The sequence below is a fragment of the Gymnogyps californianus genome, chromosome 3, assembly GCF_018139145.2.
Source record: "Gymnogyps californianus isolate 813 chromosome 3, ASM1813914v2, whole genome shotgun sequence".
In the NCBI taxonomy this organism is placed as follows: Eukaryota; Metazoa; Chordata; class Aves; order Accipitriformes; family Cathartidae; genus Gymnogyps; species Gymnogyps californianus.
This window is the reverse complement of record NC_059473.1, coordinates 63464611-63485687: the sequence shown is the minus strand read 5'-3', so window position 1 is coordinate 63485687 and position 21077 is coordinate 63464611. Positions and strand designations below refer to the sequence as shown.

At 37.3% G+C, this 21077-nt stretch overlaps 1 protein-coding gene across 2 annotated transcripts in view; it reads left to right on the top strand.

The window, feature by feature from the left end:
* The window catches only part of PEX7 (peroxisomal biogenesis factor 7), a 47454-nt gene extending 26605 nt beyond the window's left edge, over positions 1-20849 (top strand). The window contains exons 9-11 of one of the 2 annotated variants that reach the window (XR_007766157.1): positions 7307-7406; positions 18829-19655; positions 20806-20849. Coding sequence is in view for 1 of the 2 variants with exons in the window: in XM_050893334.1 (XP_050749291.1) it covers positions 7307-7406; positions 18829-18897 (169 nt within the window). In the remaining variant the exon portion in view is untranslated. Of the gene's footprint in view, positions 1-7306; positions 7407-18828; positions 20088-20805 lie in introns of those variants that run through there. The other variant, XM_050893334.1, reaches the window with a different exon arrangement.
* Positions 20850-21077: the final 228 nt, after the last annotated feature.

Below are 21077 nucleotides of genomic sequence, written 5' to 3'. Positions count from 1 at the left end.
CTAAAACTATTATTTGCTGGGTTTGGTATGAGTGAACAAACAACAGAGAAGGCCAGGTGAAAGTCTTTGGAAAAGGTGGCCCAAGCAAAATATTCTGTATAATGGAGGAAACTTGTTACCACAACACTTTGGGAACATCTCCTTTAAATAATATAATATGATGACTGTGTTGTACCTCTACCACATATCCTGTACTGTCATTTACAGGAAGGAATGTAGCTCACAGTAGGAAGTAGAGTTCACTTAGAAATGTTCAGAGTTTGACTGGATGCACCATACACTCCACATGCACATATGTGCACACATGCTGTCATGTATGCACATACATATACACACAAATGTGTACATGCGGACATGGCTATATACACACATATAAATACATTTCAATTTAAGAACAAAAATACTTGATAAATATATAAAAGGTGGAAGAGAAGTAGGAATTCCAGTACATGGTATTAATTTTGGATCTTGTTGAATCTGCTCAAGGCCTGTGACCTTTTAGCCACATTTGATAGTAATTCATAGAACAGTATGGTATGGCAATCCTTTAAAAACAGATTAATTGATACAAGCAGTGTTATTTTAATAGTAGTTATGATATTGTTCTTTTATTTTCTTTAACATTTCTGTTTGAAGCTCAGAATTGTCTGTAAGCATTAACATATAGTAGATAACTACTTACTGTTTAAGCTCTGTAATCTTAAATGTTACTGAAGCTTTATAGTTTAACCGAACAAACACAAATCTTAGATAAGATTACCAAACTGCCATGTAAGAGGCAGGGTTTTTGTTTGTTTCAGGTAGAACAGCTAGTTTGGCACATAATCACAACTGGCTATCTAAAAGCAAAAAATAGTAGGCTGAAAGCAAAGTTAACAACGCTTAGCTTCATCCTTTGCAAATAGTATAATGATTGCATGTGTGCACTATAGTCAAGCTACTGAAAAGAAAACTAGTTCACATGCCAACTTCATACTGGGGGCTAAGAAAAAGAGGGTGTAGATTTGAACTTGAATTTTTACATAATTGGGTATAATGATTTGGATTTAACCCCTGTCTAGTAAGTGCCTCATTGAGACAAATTTTTTCTATACAATGTTCTTAGTCTTTGGAAGAGTTCAGGAAAAATGCAGGTTAATTAAAGAGCAGTTTTAACACAAAAGAATCATTAAAATGCCAGGAAATGCACAAAGTACTGTAACATTTCCAGGACTTACGTAGGTCTGCATGCATGTTCTTAAACCTTATCTCTATCAAAATTCAGTTTGAAGGAACATCAGTGTCATCTCTTACTGGAATCACTGGTTTATATTTTTGGACTCTTTTCAGTATAAAAAAAATATCTTGGTGCATTAGGCACAGACAGTGCTCACCAAAATCTAAACAGAAGATCTGATAAATTATAGAACTTCATTAAGCTGGTATCAGGCAGGATCTTGAAATGTATTCACAGAAGCTTGCCTCTGAGGCAAAAAGGTGATTTTTGTTGAAAGTGTACTGTACTGGACATCATCTCTGCAAGACGCTTTAAGGTAAACCACTATCTCCAGCTCTCCATCACTATGTACAAGTTCAGTAACTTGGATCACAAAGAAATCTTAAGAACTTCTGGAATAATGCTGCTCATAAAAGAAACTGTTTTTCACTTCAGTTAATTATCCCTGTCTTTTTGTTTCTTTTTTTTCCTTTTTCTTCAAGGTGAAAAGGTGGGTGTTTGCTCATTTGCTCTCTTTTTTTCTTTTTTTTTTTCCAAATGGAAAATGTCTTCCCGCTGATCAAAATGCTTGTCACTGGTGGTTTCCAGTGTGAAACTGAAAACTGCAGTAGAAGAACCTGTTAATTTGAATGTCTCAGTTGATGATAGCTCCTGCATCATTATAAAAGGTCTCCTTGATAGCAGAGTTGCTAGTGGTAGTCAGAGCTTTGGGCATTACATCTGATGAAACTAACAAAATTCAAAACTGATTGTACTTTTCAATTACAATTTAACTGTTTGTTGCAACTATAGAGTTAGTCAAAATCATTCATACGCCAGTGTAAAGCATATCTGTTCTCTTACATGTTTCCTTTTTGAATTAAAGCAAGAATTACAATTTCATGGTAAATATTTTGACATATAAATGAATGCCCAGGTTCTTGTATTTTTTAAATTCACTGGTGTTTTCCTGCCTACAAATGCTAGTTTTCTTTGACAGAAGTATTATGAGATGGAATTTCTCTGAAAACTAAGAAAGTGTTGGCCGCAGGAGCTACTCATCAAATGATTCAACCTCATAAATAGATTAATATCTTTTATCTATGAAAACAAATTTTCTGGTGCTATGGATAGCACTATGATGTTGTTGAAGGATACAGCAAAGGGGTATTTGTATTTTTTTTCTTTTTCATTTCTCTTAATAAACAGGTCTGTGTAAGTGTTAAATATTTGTAATTAAAACCTACAAGTATTTATACTTGAGTATTTAACTGTGGCAGCATCTGAATATTTTTCCTTATGGAAAGTGCATCTTTTTTCTTCTAAATAACCCCTTTGTACTTTTTGGTTGTGGAGCTATCTATTTCTGTGTGTCATACAAATACATTTAAATCTTTCTCTACAAAATGTATCCTGTCTGTCTGAAAGGCAAAGTTAGGTTTTTTTGGTGGACAGATGAGGAAGCAGAAGTATTGAGAGAGACCACACATACCTACAGTATTATCTGTATGTTAGTGACAACCACTTCTGTATTTCTCAGGCATCTGACTTACCCATTTTTAGCCAACCGACCTTTCCCAGTGCTTGGTGAAGAGCAGGGCATGTGTCTAAGTGAAATGAAGCTCCAGTCTAGAATTATGATACTAAAGGATGGGGTATATCTAGAAGCTCTGATGAGACCATGTATGTCCCTAAGTTAGGGGGTTGCATGGCCTTTTAGTTAATTCACATTTTCGGGAGAAATTGGAGAACAAAGAGTAAGCTGGGTAACTTCACTCTCATAATTACACTTAAATTACTGTGTATCAGCAGCAATGAAGTTGTTAGTCTTGTACACCAACGAGCCCGTAAAGGCTCATGTCTTCATTCTTCATGATGTTGCATCTTGGGCTGCATCTTGCATTGATTTAAGCTAAAAGTACTAGAGAAGGCATGTACTTGCCTAAATGGAGTTTCTCACTTGCATTTCTTAAATCAGATTGAACTTTTTAGTGACAAGAAATATCTTCATTTTGTGAGCATGCCCTGTTTTTCAGGGCACTCTGTTTCTGGTTTAGGATCTTTAGTTGATACCTCAATAGAATGATGATACAAATAGGTTCTCAGGTTGGCTTTAAGCACATGATGATGGTGAGAGTTATTCTCAAATCATTGTTTGGAGGAAAGTATTAAAGTTACTGGTAAGTTTTGCAAATTTGAAGATCTTCAAAAGCAGAAGGGATATTATGAAGGCTAGTAACTATTTGTTCTTAAAAGTTATTCTGTTATATTGTGGCAGAAGCATTGAAACAAACCTAACTTGCAATCTGCCATTTTACCTTACCGAAAAATGTTTGTATGGGATTTCATTGTCAGGACATCAACTCACATGTGTAATAAGAAAAAACGGTGGTGCATACGCAGTTCTATTAGAGTAGGGTCATAAATAAGTAAGTGGTGTGTTTTGTTTTCCCATACAGTTCATAGGAAGTAAACGAAGAAGTTAGCATTTCAGCAATAATTACTTCGAAATAAAGCATGTAAGTTGAGTCCTTAGGGAAGAACTACACTACTGGAGCAAACTCAAAAGTAAAACCTATTTCAGAATTACTTTTTCGGATCCTCTTCCATTTGATTTGGCTCTCAAGCAATTCTTCCTCTTTTCTTTGATGCTTATGGAAGATAATACTTTGAATAAAGGCTTTCTTCTATACCTGAGCTGCTTCATAATGTTGATACTTTACTGGAACTGTAATGAAATAATCTCTTACGGATATTATTGTGGAAATAGTTAGATGTCCCCAGTTAATACCTGAAGTAACAAAAGTGTTGATTGGCCTGTATCCAAAAGTAGCTTGACACTAAATTCTGCTCAGACAGAAGTTTTTCTAGCTTGCAGGAAGAACTTTTACAGGTAGCTATCTTCGCACAGGGATTACAGAATGGGAGCAGGAGAATGAATTGTGTGATACACGTGTAGTAAACTAACACTGAGTTCTGGGTTGCTGTTGAAAACTTCTTGAATATATACATTCATATGCTACTGTGACTTCTGCTTGATGTGGTTGCATGTGCATGGTGGCATTAGTCGTTGAGTGGGCTTTTATGGAAAGCAGCCTCTAAATAGCTGATTCACACTCACCTAAAAATACAATGTATGAAGACATCTTCTATTTGAAACCTAAGAGCAGTAATAAAGCTTTCATGCATAAATATTTATCATAAATTTGTTGTTGTTGTTGTTCCCCAGAAGGAAGTGGATTTGAGGAGTTGTATTCTTTGTGCTTCCATCTGTGCATTTTCCCTGAATCATTTCCTGAAGTAACTTTTGAACCTATTGAAAACTTAATTAGATTTGACAGGAAACTTGTAGTCTGAATTTACTAAGCTTGTACAAATTTAATGGAAACTCATGAGCATACAAGAGAGGGAAATCCAAAGTATTACCTTAAGGAAGGCAAAAGACGTGGCATGAATTCACCACCTGTCTAATCTGCTTGCTGATCTTCTAGCTCCTCAGTGTGCAGCAACAGGCTGCCACAACACGTGCATTGTACGACCTTATACAGACACTGGAACCTGATATGATACTTGCTGCCTTTTTTTCCCATCCAGTGGTGAAGGGGCAGGGGCAGGAGGTAAGGGTAGAGTGAAGAGAAGGACATGGTAGGAGATAGGTAGGAGAAACTATATTGGGGATTGGTAGAAGTGTTTTGGTAGGGGAGCACAGGAGATGTATTCAGCAAGATAGATGTCCGTGATATTGCTATGGGTGGTACAAAGTACAAAATCCATAGGATGACAAGCTTTTTCTCGTCACATGATGGCTTGTTTAGAATAAGCAGTCCACTTGCAAAGTACATGCAGCTTATGAATTGCATGTGAAGTACATGTGAAACAAATAAGAAACTATCAAGAAATAAGGGAAAAGGTATACTTTCAACAGTTCCAGTGAAAAAAATTTTAAGAAAATGCACTCATATAGGTTGCAGGGTGTCTATGGTCAGTGCAGACGTGACTGCAGTTGTGAGTGCTAGTTTTATGTAGATAATACAGGTAAAAATGGTGGTTCCGTTGAAGTGGAACACTTCTGATTCTACAGGCTGTACAAACCTGTAATGGACCCTAAAAGCATATGTGGTTGTCTGGCCCACTGTTGAAGTTCATGCTGCCAACTGCGTAGATAGACCTACAATTAAAGTAATACAAGCACACCTATTTGTGCTGTGAATGCATCTTCATTTTGCTGTACAGCTGTCCTGCTGGGGTAAACACTGTCTTAGAAAACCTGCATTGGTCTTCAGAACGTGATGGAAGTTCACTCTGAGCAAAATATTGTTGTCACCATGCTAGTCTTGGAAGCTGGGCTGTAGATAGTGGTTTTCACTTTGGACTGCAAAGTTGTTATGAGAGCCATCATTAACTTATCATCAATGGTTCTCAGTCCTGAGACTGTACATTTTTTTGGACTTTCACTAGTAATTATTTTTATATCAAAAAACCAAAGGTCCCAGATAGTCTGTGGAACTTGAACTAAGTTGCAGTGCTCTTAAACTCTATACTGCTTCTGACTTTTTGCAAACATGACTCCATACAACACCAAATTGTCCTACTACTTTTAAAATTGATCAGAAAGTCTTTTCGAGGTTTTTGTTCATGTAGATCTGAAGTTGTCTCCTTTAATCTTAGTTTTCAGTTATAAGCATCTGTCTTTGAAGAGTTAGTACAGAGCTAATGTGGTAAGGAAGGCTACCACTATTACTTAGAAACAACAAGATTTGTTTCCTTACCTTCTTATGAACAAATGTGGGAGGATGAAAATGCTGAGATGGTCTTTTGCTCCTCTCTCCTGCAAAATAAGTTGTTTATTTTAGATCTCAGGTGCTAGGAAAAAGTTAAGAGGGTTGTTGCTATGGCATAGCCATTGTGCTGATACCACTCTGCTCGTTTATGAAGGAAATAACATCTACATGTTAAACAAACTGACCCTGCTGGCTCCAGTGTTTGCTATTTTACCTGAATTGGTTTGAACATACAGTGCTTTCAGTGTAGTTGGTCTGATAATGAACTGTTCTTATTAAGTATTGTCCCTTTCCCCAATATGAGCAAGGCAGAGGGACCTCTGTGGTTGTTACAGAAGAAGTAAACCGTATGATTGACCACTGTGAGAAAATTCGAGCTGTAGAAAATTTGATTACAGCTGCCAGCCCACAAAACGTGCTGTTCTTTGCAGCCTATGGACTTTTCTAAGCCTATGGACTTTTTTTTTCTATACAACCCAAAAAAGGAAAACAAATCTTTTTTTTGTGCCATCATATGGTGTCTTGTCAGTGTGTTATTATCTGAAAGTTCTATTCCTGAATCCTTTTTTCACGACTGAGATTTCTTGTACCTATACTTTCATGCCATCTTCTCTTATACCTCTCTTATCCTTGCTGTTAACTGCATTGATGGACATTGCATCTAACGGGATAGTAGCTGGGAGAAGTAGAGCACTTCAGAAGTCTATTTTCTAAGCATTTATATCAATCAAGCCTGGAAAGAAAAATTTCTTTTTGAAATACGAATTAGTGGAATTAACTCTATAATGCAACTGATCTTTGTAGTACAAATTTATTATTAAATTATAGTATTAAATTCTGTGTTACAGGAACGCAGTCTCAAATTTGAGACTGGGAATGCCCAATATCTCGAAATGAACGTGTAATTTTCAGTAAATAAAACACCATAGTGAACAATACCAAAAACTGAGAAAAATCATAAATTGTGCTAATGTCTTTCAGGGATAAAATTCCCCAGCCATCAAAAAAATATAACAAGAGTATTCTAGCCTACATTTTGTTCTGTTTTAATAATGTCCCAACGGCTGCTCTTTGGTGCCAACTTTGATCTCAGTTTCTGCAACAGGAGACAAAGACGGTTTTGCCCAGTGGGGTTTAATTTATGCAAATCAGCAGATGGCTTTGCAGGAATATAATTTGTTATGTTTCCTAAGTGGATGAGTTTGCTTTCTTAAATACCCTGGCAGCAACAGATTTGTCAATATCTTGCATTATATTTTTGAAATGGCCTTTCAATTACTTTAATTGTGGTTTGTTTGATTTCCACCCCCCACCCCACCCACCCCCCCAGATTCTGGGACTTTTCCAAGCCTAACCCTTTGCTGGAAACAGTCGAGCATCATACTGAATTTACATGTGGACTGGATTTAAGCCTTCACAACCGTGGTCAGGTAAGAGCTGGGATGAATTTAATTTTCACTTGCCTATTATAGCCAGTGTGGTCATGGCTGGACTGCAGGACTCGGATCCTGAATAAGAGCCACCAGATTGCAGAAAGCTTCTGGAAGTGAGTCTGGCTTAATGCTTATTAAATAAACCTCACTTCAGGTCCATTTTTATTTATAAAGCAGTTACTTGTGTTAGGCAGGAAACGAGGGCGGATAGACAGAATTGCAAAATCAGACAGCTGAAAGCTCCAGTGAGCTCAGGGAAAATGAGGTAGGGTTTTTTTCAGAAGGAAGAGTAATAGAGAAGGACCTAGAATGCCAAGCTGAGGTACAGTGCTTTCTTCCATCTACTTAGAATGTCAAGTTAAACATTGGTAGTGTCACACATGATACCTAGACCTGGTTTGTCATAATATTTGGAGTACTAGAAGAGGCTTAATATGTAGTTAGAATTCTGAAACCCTCAGCTGTTGATGTGAATGAGTGGAACCCATTTTATCAGGGGCACTTATTTGTGTACTGGTTGTGGTAGGATTTTCCTCTGCTTCTGTTGGTACAATTGTTTCTGTTCTGTAAACAGATGATTGTTGTTTGTAGTATGAACTGTTTTTTCAGGCAAGGAAGGCAGAAAAACTAAAGTTAATTACTTGCTTTAAAATGAGAAAGCCTATAGTTTTCACACAGAAATTACTGTCACTGAGTTAACTGTAACTGATGCACTATTTAATGTGCCACAGATATCATTTGCATCTAGATTCCTTTCTAATTCACAGTGAAATTAATTTTTTACCCCAGATAAAAATGACTTGTAACATCTGCGATGAAATTCTGATTGGACAAAGCAAATAAAACCATTGTAACTTCTGCTACTGATAAAAGGACACAGGAGGAAGGTGTAAGTTTGGCAAAATACTTAGCTTAATGTATGTGGAACCATTCTAGCCAAATGCTAGCTTGAAGAGTTTCATGCCTGGTTGCTTGTTCCCTTAATTCTGTTGCCTCAGAGGTGCTGTATTAACTGTTCATGAGGCCATGCTGCGAATCACATAGGGGAATTTGTAAGGCTGAAAAAAAATTCTCAAGTTTCAGGTTATTTTTCATCAGGGCAGGGCAAGAATAGCTTAAAGGCCAGTTGCTGGGAATTAAAACTTCATCCCAAGTGAGTGCGCAGGTACGATTCCGGCTGAATTGGGTCCAGAGGAAGCAGCAAGCGTAGCGTAGTACATTAGGGCCTTACAGTGTTACATCACTGCATGTTCTGAGCCCAGTTCAGCTTTCCATGAAGTTGGTGTGGGTTTTGCCATGGATCTGAATGAGGCAAGAAGATTTTTCTTTGTTTTGTATTGAAGATGCGGTAACATCTTGATTATAAGCCAGTTGCAAAGAGCCCTGTGTGTTACAGAATGGGTCTCAGTGGACGGTGTTTCTGACTGTCTGGCTAGATATGACTTCTTTTTGTATGATTTATCTGTCAAACTTGCAGTTGCTGCTACGTGGATATTCTTTCTTTTGTACCTGCAATGTATGGACTAGCCTACTTGCAACAAGACCAAGTAAATGCTCATTGATGATAGATAATGACTTGAAAGCAAACAGCTGCACATGCGCTTGTATATTGGAAAAAGGAAAATGATGGTGTGCATACCCATCTACATTAGGGCATTCGTGCATCCAGGTATTTTTTTCCCCCACAGAAATTCTACAAGTCCTATGTTGGACTTAATGCACAAAATCTGTAAATCTGGGGTACGTATCCATATACACTGCATGCAATGTGCCTTCCAGACAGAAGTTTGGCATCTGCAACAGCTTTAATATTCCTCAGTTTTTTCTATTGAGTTGATTTAATGTATTGGGAGGGTTGGATATCACAGCAATGCAAAATGTAAACATTCTGGTTTTAGAACAAATTTAAAAACCTGTGATAGAATTAAACTGTAACTACAAGATAAAGAATGAACATTTACTGAATAGTTGCTTCCAGTATGAGCACTTGGAGCCATTCCCTGGCTTCTACATTGATCCAATGAAGATTATTTGCTTAAATTTTATGCTGCTCTTCCCAATATGTAGGTTGCCTTCATGTCTGCTCTCTATCAAGACCTGATAATGAACCCCACTCGTTGTTCTTCATGCATTTGTATGATTTGTGATTTTCACTGTATGCTTTATGAGGAGTTACGACCTGAGATTTGAACTACTGCTCTCCTCCATGCATGCAGGGTATTTTATTTATAATGGACAAGCTATTAATTTATCATCAGATTAAGTACCATTCTGGTCATTAACCTTTGCTTTCATTCTTAATGATATTTTTGTTGTCTAGACAGATGATATTTTCTTTGGCTGTGCCCAATGAACTTCAGTATTTTTGAAGTATCTTTTACACGTCAAGAAAAAAACGGTGTGTACTTTTTCAAAAGTGTTCAACATAGATACTGTGATTAAGTATCTGATCTAGGAATTACAAGACATTCCTGTGGAACTGATTGAGCTTTGAACAGAATCCACAGGCAGAGAGTAGGTACATGCAGGCAAGCTGGTTCTTGTACAGTATCCTGCTAAGGGGAGGCAACATGTGGGAGAGAGATCTGGTCGTAAGGAATGGGTCCCAGGTTGTGAAGGTAAGTATTAGCTAGAAAACTCCTTTGTGCTTAATTACGATTCTGATACCTGTTTTGGGGTATCTGCGTCTATGTACAGTCAGCATTTGTTGAAAGCTTTGCATTTTAATAAAATCAACTGTTGTTTGGTTTGGGGGTTTTTCCCACCATAATGTTAGTGTCAGGTTCATAGCAATTCCAGATAACTAACAAACTTACTTTCAGGTGCATAGAAAAATGTGCATTTTACAGTGCAAAGCATTAACAGAAATGGTACTAATGATATTCAGGGTATTTCTCTGTTAAACTGCAAGTGTTGATGTAAGAGCTTGCAAGGCAGGGTGTCTAGGAGAAAATACTGTCAACTTCAGCTTTCAGCCAAAGTAGCTTTGTCACGCACAAGAACAGTGACAAGACCCTAAGAACCAAAAATCTTGTAATGGTGTACAGTATTAAGAACTGAACAAATCCACTTACCTTGTCAGCAGTATTAAGAGTATGCAGTTTTTTAAACCAGAGATGATAGTTCTCTCCAAAGTTTGGGGATAAGAAAAACAATTAAAGCTTGCTCCTTTCTATATACACTAGATAGGCATAGGATGTTTATAGAGAATATGAAAATGGTAATCAGCTATATACTATTCCTCGCTGGGGGCTGATAATGCTAGACCGTATACTGGAACTGTAGTCTGTAGCTCATCGGATTTCTTATTTCTCTCCTGATATTTACTTACCCTGTATGTGAGCTGTGAATGTTCTGATGAATTAAAATATAATACTCCTTTAAGCCTAGCTCTTATGGGGATTTTGCTGTGCTTACCTACAGCATGTAAGCATGAACCTAATTTCTTTTGGTATTATTTGTGCAGCTTTATTTAAAAGTAGCCTTTTTCTTCTGTTGTAGGTTGAATGTGATATGGCAGTCATGAATTAATTTTAACTGACTTTTAGGCAATCCATCAATGACACAGATAAAAAGTACATATACTGTGAACATTCACTTCTTGACTTGATTCTGAAATTATTTCAATAAGTATATAAAGAATAGAAAATATATATGTATCATAATTTTTTTTAAATTGTGGACAAAAAATACCCAACCATTTCTGTTGTAGTTCTAAAGCTGTATTTTGCTTAACATAAATGTAAGAAAAACTGAAGCTCTGAATTTTGTCTGAAAACCTTTCTGAGCCTACACCTCACGTCTGTTCTGAACTCTGTAAAGCAGCCAGTGAAAAGTCCAAATTAATACTTTCCATTGAGCCAGGCTTTCTATTTTGCTTCTGAGAACAGGATTAAGTGTTTAATGGGAACAGGAGAAGAATCTTTCCATTTCTCTGTACTTTTACACTATGAACAATGACATTCCTAAATTGCAAGGATACGTGATTTTCAACGGAAGTGATGGCAAGTGGTGTAGTGGCTTAGAATGCTTGATACATGAAGAGCACATTATACATCCATGACATGCCAAATCAGAACAGGAATTCAACGATATACAATACTGAGGGGCTCCCTTTGGAAATTAAAATTGTTCTGCAGCAAATGAGAATAAACCAAGTGTCAGTTCTCTAGTCCAAAATCATGGAATAGAATCATAGAATCGTTTGAGTTGGAAGGGACCTTTAAAGGTCATCTGTTACCTGAATGGGTGTTAAAGTCTAGGTTTTAGAATAACTTATGTACAACACAAATAGCGATCTCTTATGGGTTTCTTTTCCTGTGGTTGTGTGTGTTTGGATGGTAGTTATAATACAAATGGGCAGCTAGCTGTCTAAATAGCTGTTTGTGTCAACATGGTTTAGGAGGCAAACTTGTTTTCTTTAGCCCTCTGTGTGGCTGCACCTCCTTGTGTAAATATTCCCCCTGGAGTAGATTAGTTCACATAAAACGGGTTTCTCTTCTTTCTTCAAAGCACCTGGAGCTCTGGGATGTATCAATGCAAGAAAGGGCCTGGCCACAGTTCTTCTGTATTGCATTTGGAGATGGTGGTGGGTGATACGGCAACACACACACACATCATACCAAATAATACAGAGACAGTGATAATACCAGTGCAGTATCCAAGAAACTAGTCTTGTGCTCTGTGTTACACCGTCCTTGTGATCCAGCTTCCCTAAACCTCCACTTCCTTCTCCCTAAGGCTGTGGGGTATCACCAGCATGTTGTGCCATACCACAGTCTGCTCCTTCCTTCCACCTGGCCACAGGCAGTTAGAACTGAGCAGATATGCCTGCTTTGTAGCATCGGTCTGTTGATCCCATGAAATGTTGCTGTGCTGATGGTATCATGACTTTTCTTATGGCATCAGTATCACTAAAATTTTAAAAGTTCTAATTTCTTACTAGTTGGAGGGAGGTCATAGCCAAACTGTATAGACTTGAGCTGCATCCCCTGAAGGTAACTGAAATCTAGTTCTAAATTCTTCCAGCTTTATGGAGAAATTTTTGATCATCTGTCAAGTTTCAGTGTAAAGGTTTGTTCTGCTACCTGTTTTCTATGTGCAGCTTGTGCAATGTGCCGCATGAGCTATGCCAACACAGCAAGCAGGAGAGTGGCTGCTGAAGTTGGCTTAACCAGTATAGCCAAATATAAATGCAGAAGATATCTTTATTGAGGCTGTTGTGCTATGTATTTTGCTGTTCATTTAAATTAATCATACGCCCTCAACAGGCCCAGAAATGTTGACTGTTTCATATAAAAGTGGAGTTACATCTTGTGGAAATGTACAGAAAAGCAGAAACTTTTTCTGCTTTTTTCTTTTGATCGCTTGCTCTTATCTTTTATTTAATTGCCAAGGAACTCGTAGCTTCCACCCAGCTGTTGTGGCTATCACACTGCTATAATTATATCACTATCTGTACTTCTTTTTAATCTCTCCTTATGGTCCTTCTCCAGGATGCTACTTAAGTTATGTAGTTAGTGATCCTTTGAGATAAAAAGATCCTACAGCATCTGTTCTTTTACTTAATTTCAGAGTGGATTTTTGCACGGAAAGATCAGATTTAACCAGCTGCAAATGTTAAACCAATTTGAACTCCTTTACAGAGTTGGAGGGTGGAGAGGGAGGTGACTTTTCTTACTGGTGCTTATTATGTGCCTTTCCCAAACTGTTAAAATGAAACTTGCACTGTGTAAGTCAAAGCTAGCCATTCATGAGTAATGGTCACTCTTCACCATTATCAGCAGAAGTCTCATCCTAAGGTCTTTGGAAAGGTTGCTCTCAGGCATTGCAATTCTGTAAAAGCTGCAATGTCAACGTACTGAGAGGACAATGTACTTTAATTTTGATTCTGAAGTATTGGGAAGAGGTGGGAGGCAGCAGTTTCTTACTCAATAAATGTGTTGCTTGTGCATTGTATTTGATTCAGTGGCTTACAAAGACTTTCTACTTCTGTGACCGTTGTCTTTAAGTCAGTGTAGTGTATTTTGTTTCTTCTCTGCGTGATCAATAAATCTGTTTGAGAACTCCCAGTGAATTGCACTAGTGAAACTCAACGGAAGACAACAGGATTTTGCAGCTGTTACTGAAAACATTGTTTGGCTAATTATTATCTGTGATTATATCCCAAAAGGAATGAATTTAGCTTAACTCTGAGCTGAAGGATGAGTTTGAAGATTGGATAGGGTCATTAGAAACCACAGTTTCACTGCATGTAAATTGACTGCGTTTGGGGTCACCAAGGTTAGTATCGGCACAGAAAGGCATTTTGCAGTTCCAGTGTATTTTCTACAGAACTTATGATTGACTTTACCGATTAAAAACAGTTCTTGAAAGACTGGGGAGATGTCTTTCCCCTTATCTGTAGAGTACAGAGGAATTGCTACAAATTCTGTGGAGATTCCAAGGATTTCTCTATAACCTGCAACTCACATCTCAATTTCCTTTACATCTTACTCATGAAATGGACACTCAGAAGACTTGCATTTAAAACTGTGTAGCACAACTACCAAGTCATCTTCCTGTTGCCCATGTCAGAGCAATGAAACACGTGTTGAGACAGCTCCCTGTTTTTTAGATCAGTTCTTTGTGACATATCTTTGCAATCTGAAAAATCATCCCCCTCAAGTCTTTTATCTTTTCTCTCCTTAAGAAAGAAATGGATTTCTTAAGCAGTATTTGGAACATCTGTTTCTGGTAATGGTAGTTTGAACCAAGATGTTTATAAGAACTTCTGGTCCAGGGTTTGTTTTATTCTGTCTTTACTGGAAATAATAATTAAATCAATGTGTGTTTTCTCAAAAGTAAATTAAAAAATGATTTATGTTATTGCACATTGAAAAGAAAAAGTTTTAATTTACAAACTCCATCACTTTCACTCTTGTGTACAGGTAGGCATCATGTGCAGTTCACCCCAGCAACTGTTGACCAAACAAAAGGCCACAGTAGCGGTTCGGATTTTCTAGTACAAAATAGGCATTGAATGCATTTAAACTCATGCATGATCCATTATGCACTTAACTAGTTTTAATGATCACCTGTGAAAGTAATTTGATGAGTAGCAAACCTAATAGCTTGCTTTATCTCCACTTAATCTCCATCCCACACGCTTACAGAGGATGCTCAGGACCCCTCAAAAATACATAATAATGATATAAATAGACCATTAAATTCTGTATGAAAAGACACAGAAGATAAGAAACTAAAAGAGGAAGGGAAACACAACATTAATGGAAGCAAAGAACTGAATACTTTTCCCGCTGCCTCTTCTACAGAAAAAAGACAGGTCTTATTAGTCTTGTTTGAAAATGGGATGGGATGGAGAAAAGCTGAGAAGAGAAATAGGTCACTCTCAGACACATTTGCGTATTATCCTATGATTTATTATGAGCACTCTGGAAGCTGAGTGGCACCAAGATACTTCCGGAAATACTAATCTAGAGAGGGCTGTACTTTCTTCTGGTTAAACCCCTTCATAAAGGGGTTACTGAACTCACAGTTTTTAGTTGTTCTTTTTAATGTATTTAATCTTGGTTAGGGCTTGGGGGTTTATTACACCTTCAAATATTGAAAAAAGTTAGCTACTAACTTGGGAGATTTCTCTTGTTTTCTTGCTTCTTCTCAAGAGTAAAGAGGCAGAATGTCATGCAGGTAATTGGACTAGACTGAATGGATTGCCCTCGGGTGCTGGAAAAGGTCTAAGTCTATTCCAAAGCAAGATGATTGTGATGAATAGGAAACAGAGGGCCTGTCAGAGGAGTAAATCAGTTAGTGAGTCAATGGAAATGGCTTTGATAAATGAATGGATGTCAATATTAAATCAGTTGGTGGGAAACATCATTATACTCTGGGACAAGGATAAACACTTCAATAAAATACAGGATAGCTGTTTCATTTGAGTTGAACTATGATTTTCTCGTCAAGTAATCAGCTTCATGTGATGACTGCAGTTTTTCATTTGTTTGCTTGCTTTTTGGCTTTACTTGAAGGGAAATAGTGATCCCCATTTTATGTGCTTCAAATAGACTTGCTTAAATGTCTACTGGTGGATAACTTGGCATGATGTTTATTCTGCAGTAATAACATTACAGTACCCTTAGCATATATACTAGTACTGCAACTTTGCTACTGAAATAAAAGTATTAGAGACAAGTAGTAAATGTCACTTTGTTAGACTGCCTTTGTCCCATATAGCTTTAGTTATAATTAAAATTACCAGGTTTAGAATGCTTTTTCTGTTTGCATTATTTCTTGATGTAATTTACCAGTCAATGTACGGTAGAATATTCTTGTTTTACAATTAAGCTCTAGTTAGTCTCCTTTTTCCTGCAATTTCTGATAGTTAAAAGTTGCTATAGTAGAATTTTATTCTATAGTTACAAGAGCAATTTAGTATTCATAAATAATAATGAAAATTGCATGGCGTATCGCGTGTCCAAAATATTCAATAGTATAAGGATATTATAATTTATACAGTTCTTTGCAACTGAAATAAACTGTCTTCTACTCTGTTTGCGTGTCAGCTTAAAAAAAAAAAGATGTAAATCATGCACCTTCTAAATACTGAAATCAGTGAGATTTGTTTCAATCTGAGAGTAAAATTTGTCCCCAAGATAGTGGACATTTTCACAGAAAGACAAACCTCCATGCCTTCATGTTCCTAATAGCGAGGACTTTTATCAGGTATGCAAATAATATGTGAGTCTGTTTTCAGTTTTCGTTCGTCCTTCATCCTACCACAGGAGGATTTTCTCCGCCTGTTAGTAACATCATCTCATTGATCAAAATATAAACTCTAGGAACTTGCAACTTTTTTTATGCCATATTTATTTACTGTGGTGTGCTGGATCAGCCACCATCCCAGTGGAATTCCTGCTGCTATTTTAATGTTTAAATTAAGTAGCATTTAGTTTATTAAAAAAAAATTGGCTAAAGTGCTTTAAAGTATGTAGTAAAAATGTTCATATGTCACATGAGAACTGACATTTCTAAATACTTTTAAAGCACTTATATTTAATATGCTATGTTCCCCTCTTCTGGGGAGAGGCATACAATGGTCATAAGACCATTGTATAAGACAGGTCATAAGACAAAAGACAAAATGAAAGGAGAAGACATTTTGTAAACTGATGCAGTAGCTGCATGAACAGGCACTTCTCTTTATCCCAGGGTTCGTTTTAGTCATTTGTATTTGAGGCAGCAATAATCAATGAGATACTGCAAAGGGGCACGTAGCAGCTGTCCATCAGTTAATGCTGGCTGCTGCGCTGTTAGCTTACAGTTGTCCCCTTTCTCTTCCAGTCTTGGCTGTATTTTGGAGAAAGTATTATAGAGAAATGGAAATGCTATTGCATTTTGTAATGCTGTTCCATGCTGTAGTGTCCCAGTTTCCCTTACATACCTGTTTGCTGTTCTTTGCATGTGTATTTTCATCAAGGTTTCTGATATTAGTATTCCATTATAGACTTCCTGCTGCACAGGAGAACTTGATATACTGTTATTTGCTGTAGCTTTTGTTTTTCTTTTGTTTGCTGGTTATGTTTTCACCTTTCATGTGCTATCATTAAGTCAATGAGTTGGGCAAATTACCGCAAGTGATCCTTTTAAAACTCCCTTTTAATATCCCCTGTTTATTCTTAGTGTTGCTAGATTAAATGGTTCTGTAACTATATTTGTTCAGAGACTACTTCAAGGATGCTAATTACATTGATAACAGGTGGGAATTCCCATGGGATTTTTTCCAAATGTTATCTCTGTTCCTTTATGAAAGTAGAAAGTGTTGCCTATAGAAATACAGATATTGATCCAGAGCTGTGGAGAATATTAAAAAACCTGTGTTTTATGTGATTGCCAGTTTCTACATAGCATTTAGTGGAGAACTCAAATTTTCTTTTTGGTATGATTTGGGGGACTGCAATGCAGCAGAACATTATATTACACAAAGCTCTATTATGTTGTATGAATAGACAGACACGTTGTCAAGAGATTTTTTGATCCATTTAGATGTATATGGAAAGCACTTCAAATAACTAAGTAGAACCAGCTAAGGAAGCAATAAAAACGAATAATAGTGCAGTATAGTAAACACAAAATGGGCTAATTATAGTCTGAAATCAAATATTGAAGTTGGATTTCCAAATTTTTAGTGTGCAGCTGTTCATTCTGGCTCTAGAAGAGAACAGGAATTGCAGTCTGCAGCAGAAGGGAGCTTGTTGTGCAGAGGATCCAATACTGTATCCTTTGTGATCTCAACTGGAAAGGACATTGTAAAAATAATGCAAGATGGATTCAGCCAGATTTACTGGCATATATTTGTGGGGCTCATCAGCTTTTTCTCTTTAGCTCTCCTCTTTCTTCTTCCCTTTGTCTTAGTTCTTGTCTCCCACAATATTTTGTGAATATATAAGTCATCTACTTGGGCAATTGTCAGTGTGGTTAACCCTTTCACTTTGTTACAGACTCTAAAGTGCATTATCAAATAATTTTCAAACCTAAAGCATTCTATAGTCTTCTGTGGAATCTTGTTATTTATTAAAATCTTTTAATGCTATAGAATTAGGTTAACCTTCTGGTTTTGTGATTTTAGGTTCAAGCCTGCATCTAGCGTAGAGCTTGGGACTTGCAATCCAGAAAAGTTTCAGTTATATTGGAATCAGTTGCTGTGTTTATAAGATGCCATTGGCACAAGTGGCATCGCTTCTCATCAGACTAGTGGGCTCTAGGTAGTGCTTGAAGCATCACCACCCCCCCCCAATTCTCAATGCTCAGCAAATAGACATCTCTCTTCTCAACAAAAGACAATACAGTGATCTCATAGCTTATCAGTGTGAGACTGAAGTTCTGGCTTTATTCTTCAAGAAACTTCCTGCATCATTTTGGTCAACTTCTTTGTTTTTCCATTCCTCAGCTCTACATTAGGAAAATGTCTATAACAATTTTCCATACCTGCAAGTATAAGAAAGTTGTTCAGATTTGATCATGAAGTGTTTAGATGTCATGGTAGAAGGGTCCTGAGACCCCATAAAGAGAAGAAACACCAGAAGGTCTGGACTTTTGTGTGTCCTTCCTTCATTTCATTCTCAGTTATGTTCTTTAGCCTATTTGGAACAATCAGTTGAAACCCAAAGGTTTCCCTGCTTTCCTCATGGGGAGTATGAAAAATAGGAGATTGTTAATTTTCATGCATCTCAGTAAAGTTAAGACAAAGTTTTAAAAAACAAAACAAAACCAACTGCATTATTATATAATTTTGAAGCATTGTAAATCAGAGTACCAACCAGCATTAACTCCACAATATGCATTAATTTCTTCTAATTTCCTTCTGGCTTTTTGTAAAAATGACACTTATGAAGGATCTAACTAGATTTTGTTTGCTTTGTAGGTGGTGGACTGTGCTTGGGATGAACTAGTCAAGATCTATACTCCGTCATGTCTGGCAGTTCCTGTCTAGAGAAAAAGTGAAGATGATCTGACACATCAGGAACCTTTCTCTCTTCCCCCGCAACCAGAAGACTTGTGCTAAAGTGTCAACTGTGTCACTAATCCTAGTGTCTCTTTTTAAGTAAAACTCTGCTTGAATGGAGTGTTGTGCACTTAAGCGTGTGGAGATTTTAGGGCTTGGTTTACTGTACAGGTAGTACTTGAGCCAGAAAAATGTTCAACAACTACTGAATGGCCAAAGAGTGGTCATAGCAGAGGTGAGCTGGTGTCTTTAGAGCAGAATCACCAACACAATTTTGTGATCTGTCTGGCTGATGATGAGAGCAGAGGCCTGAATCTTCTTGATCCTTATAAAGAATAAAAGTAACTGGCAGTGTATTTGGAGATAATGTCACTGTAGAAAAGAAAAGAAAAAAGCGGCTTTTCACTGTAAAGTACTGTAATGTCAACTGAGGTTTGTATCACTCATGCATTTATATTTATATGTTTTGCTGTCACTCACGTTGATTTATTTTCTTGTGCAATATGACGAATACTCTTGATAGACAGTAAATGTCATAGTTTATAGCCAGCTGATTCATTTGACCTTTTTGATTGCCGCTTCACAAAGATGGTAAAGATTATTTTCATACATTTTTTCCATTAGATCTCCTTGAGTAAAACAGTTGATGAAGTCATGCAGAAAGATACTCTGATGATAGAGAAAACGCTTAGGAAAAAATGAAATATATACAACACTAATTGGATCACAATCCTCAAGATTTAGAGGTAGGACAACCACCTCTTCTATTAGACTTGTCTTCTATTTTCACTTAGAAAGTTTTTCCAAGAGATAGAAGAGGAATGTGGCCATATATTCAGTATTTCTGGACCCCTGACAGCCTGGCCAAAGTGAGAGATGATGTCCAGACCAGTTGAACCTATGTACATGGAGATTAACTGCATGACATACGCATAGCAGATCCAGTGTGGCCAAGCTATTATACTTACAAGAATATGCCCAACACGTTATAGGTATTTTGAGTACTTTGCATGCCCACTTTGACTCCTCAGCCCACATTTTCATCTGATTTTTTCTGGGGCAAGTAGAGATGTTCAGTTTTTATGCTTCTCCAGTCTCCTTTGAATACTCTTTCAGGATCCAACTGTGATACTCCTGCAGTTCTCATTGGTATATGTTAGGCTTCTCTCCTGGTTTCCTGCTAGTCTTTTTTTTTTTTTTTTTTTTTCTTTTTTTTAAACCATGTTAAAGCTGTCTCCCTTCTGCTGTTACCCCATATCAACAATTTTACCATAAAAAGACTCTTTGCAGGTCGGGTCTTTGCAGATCTTTGGTCGGGTTTTCATAGTCTCATATTAATGAATGCTGTACACTTCTGGGTTGTACCACTCATGTATCAAGCAATAGCAGACACTGCCAGATCTGCTGGATGCTTTGAAGAAATGAAAGAAAGAACTGAGCAGAGGTAAAGACCTGCAAGTTGCAAGGAAAGAATGATTGTGCTACCTTGGAGAAAGAGCCAGGGAACTAGCAGGTAGCCACAGGGAGATACACATGTATTGAGTTGGTCTTAGGGCAAGACGGAAAGAAACCCTCTTCTCCAACATGAAAATTTGGACCATCATAGGACCTTGTATTTTTCTGAGTCAGTGCAAACTGACCCCAGAATGCCATCTTCTTGAGCTGAATTAATAACAAAAAGTAGATTTGCTTTTTTTGTGACAGTGTTGCACCAAATTCCAAATGTTTACTGCACTTTAATTCTGTGTGCTGAGGAATGATGCAATGATAAAGCTGTGCTGCATACAGCTTTCAGCAATACCATGGGCCATAAAATCTAATTTTAGGCATTAAAATTGATTATTTCAACTTTAATAGTTACTCCACTTTTCTGCTTTATTTCCTTTTTCTGCTTAGACTACAAGTTACTTGTCTGAGTGAGTGGAACATTTTGGTGGTGGGTATGTATTTTATATGCATGTTTCTGGGTGGAGGGAGGGAAGGGGATATTCCAGAATGCTGCCATAGCCTATCAGTTGAAAGGGCAAATTTAGAAAATGTAGCACAAGGCGGGGGGGGGGAATGGAATTCTGAACACGCACACTCAACATGTGGATTAACCTTTTCTTAACTGCCTTCTCTCCGCTCATGTCCTGGTTAGCTTCAGTGCTGAGGGTTGCTGTGTCCGG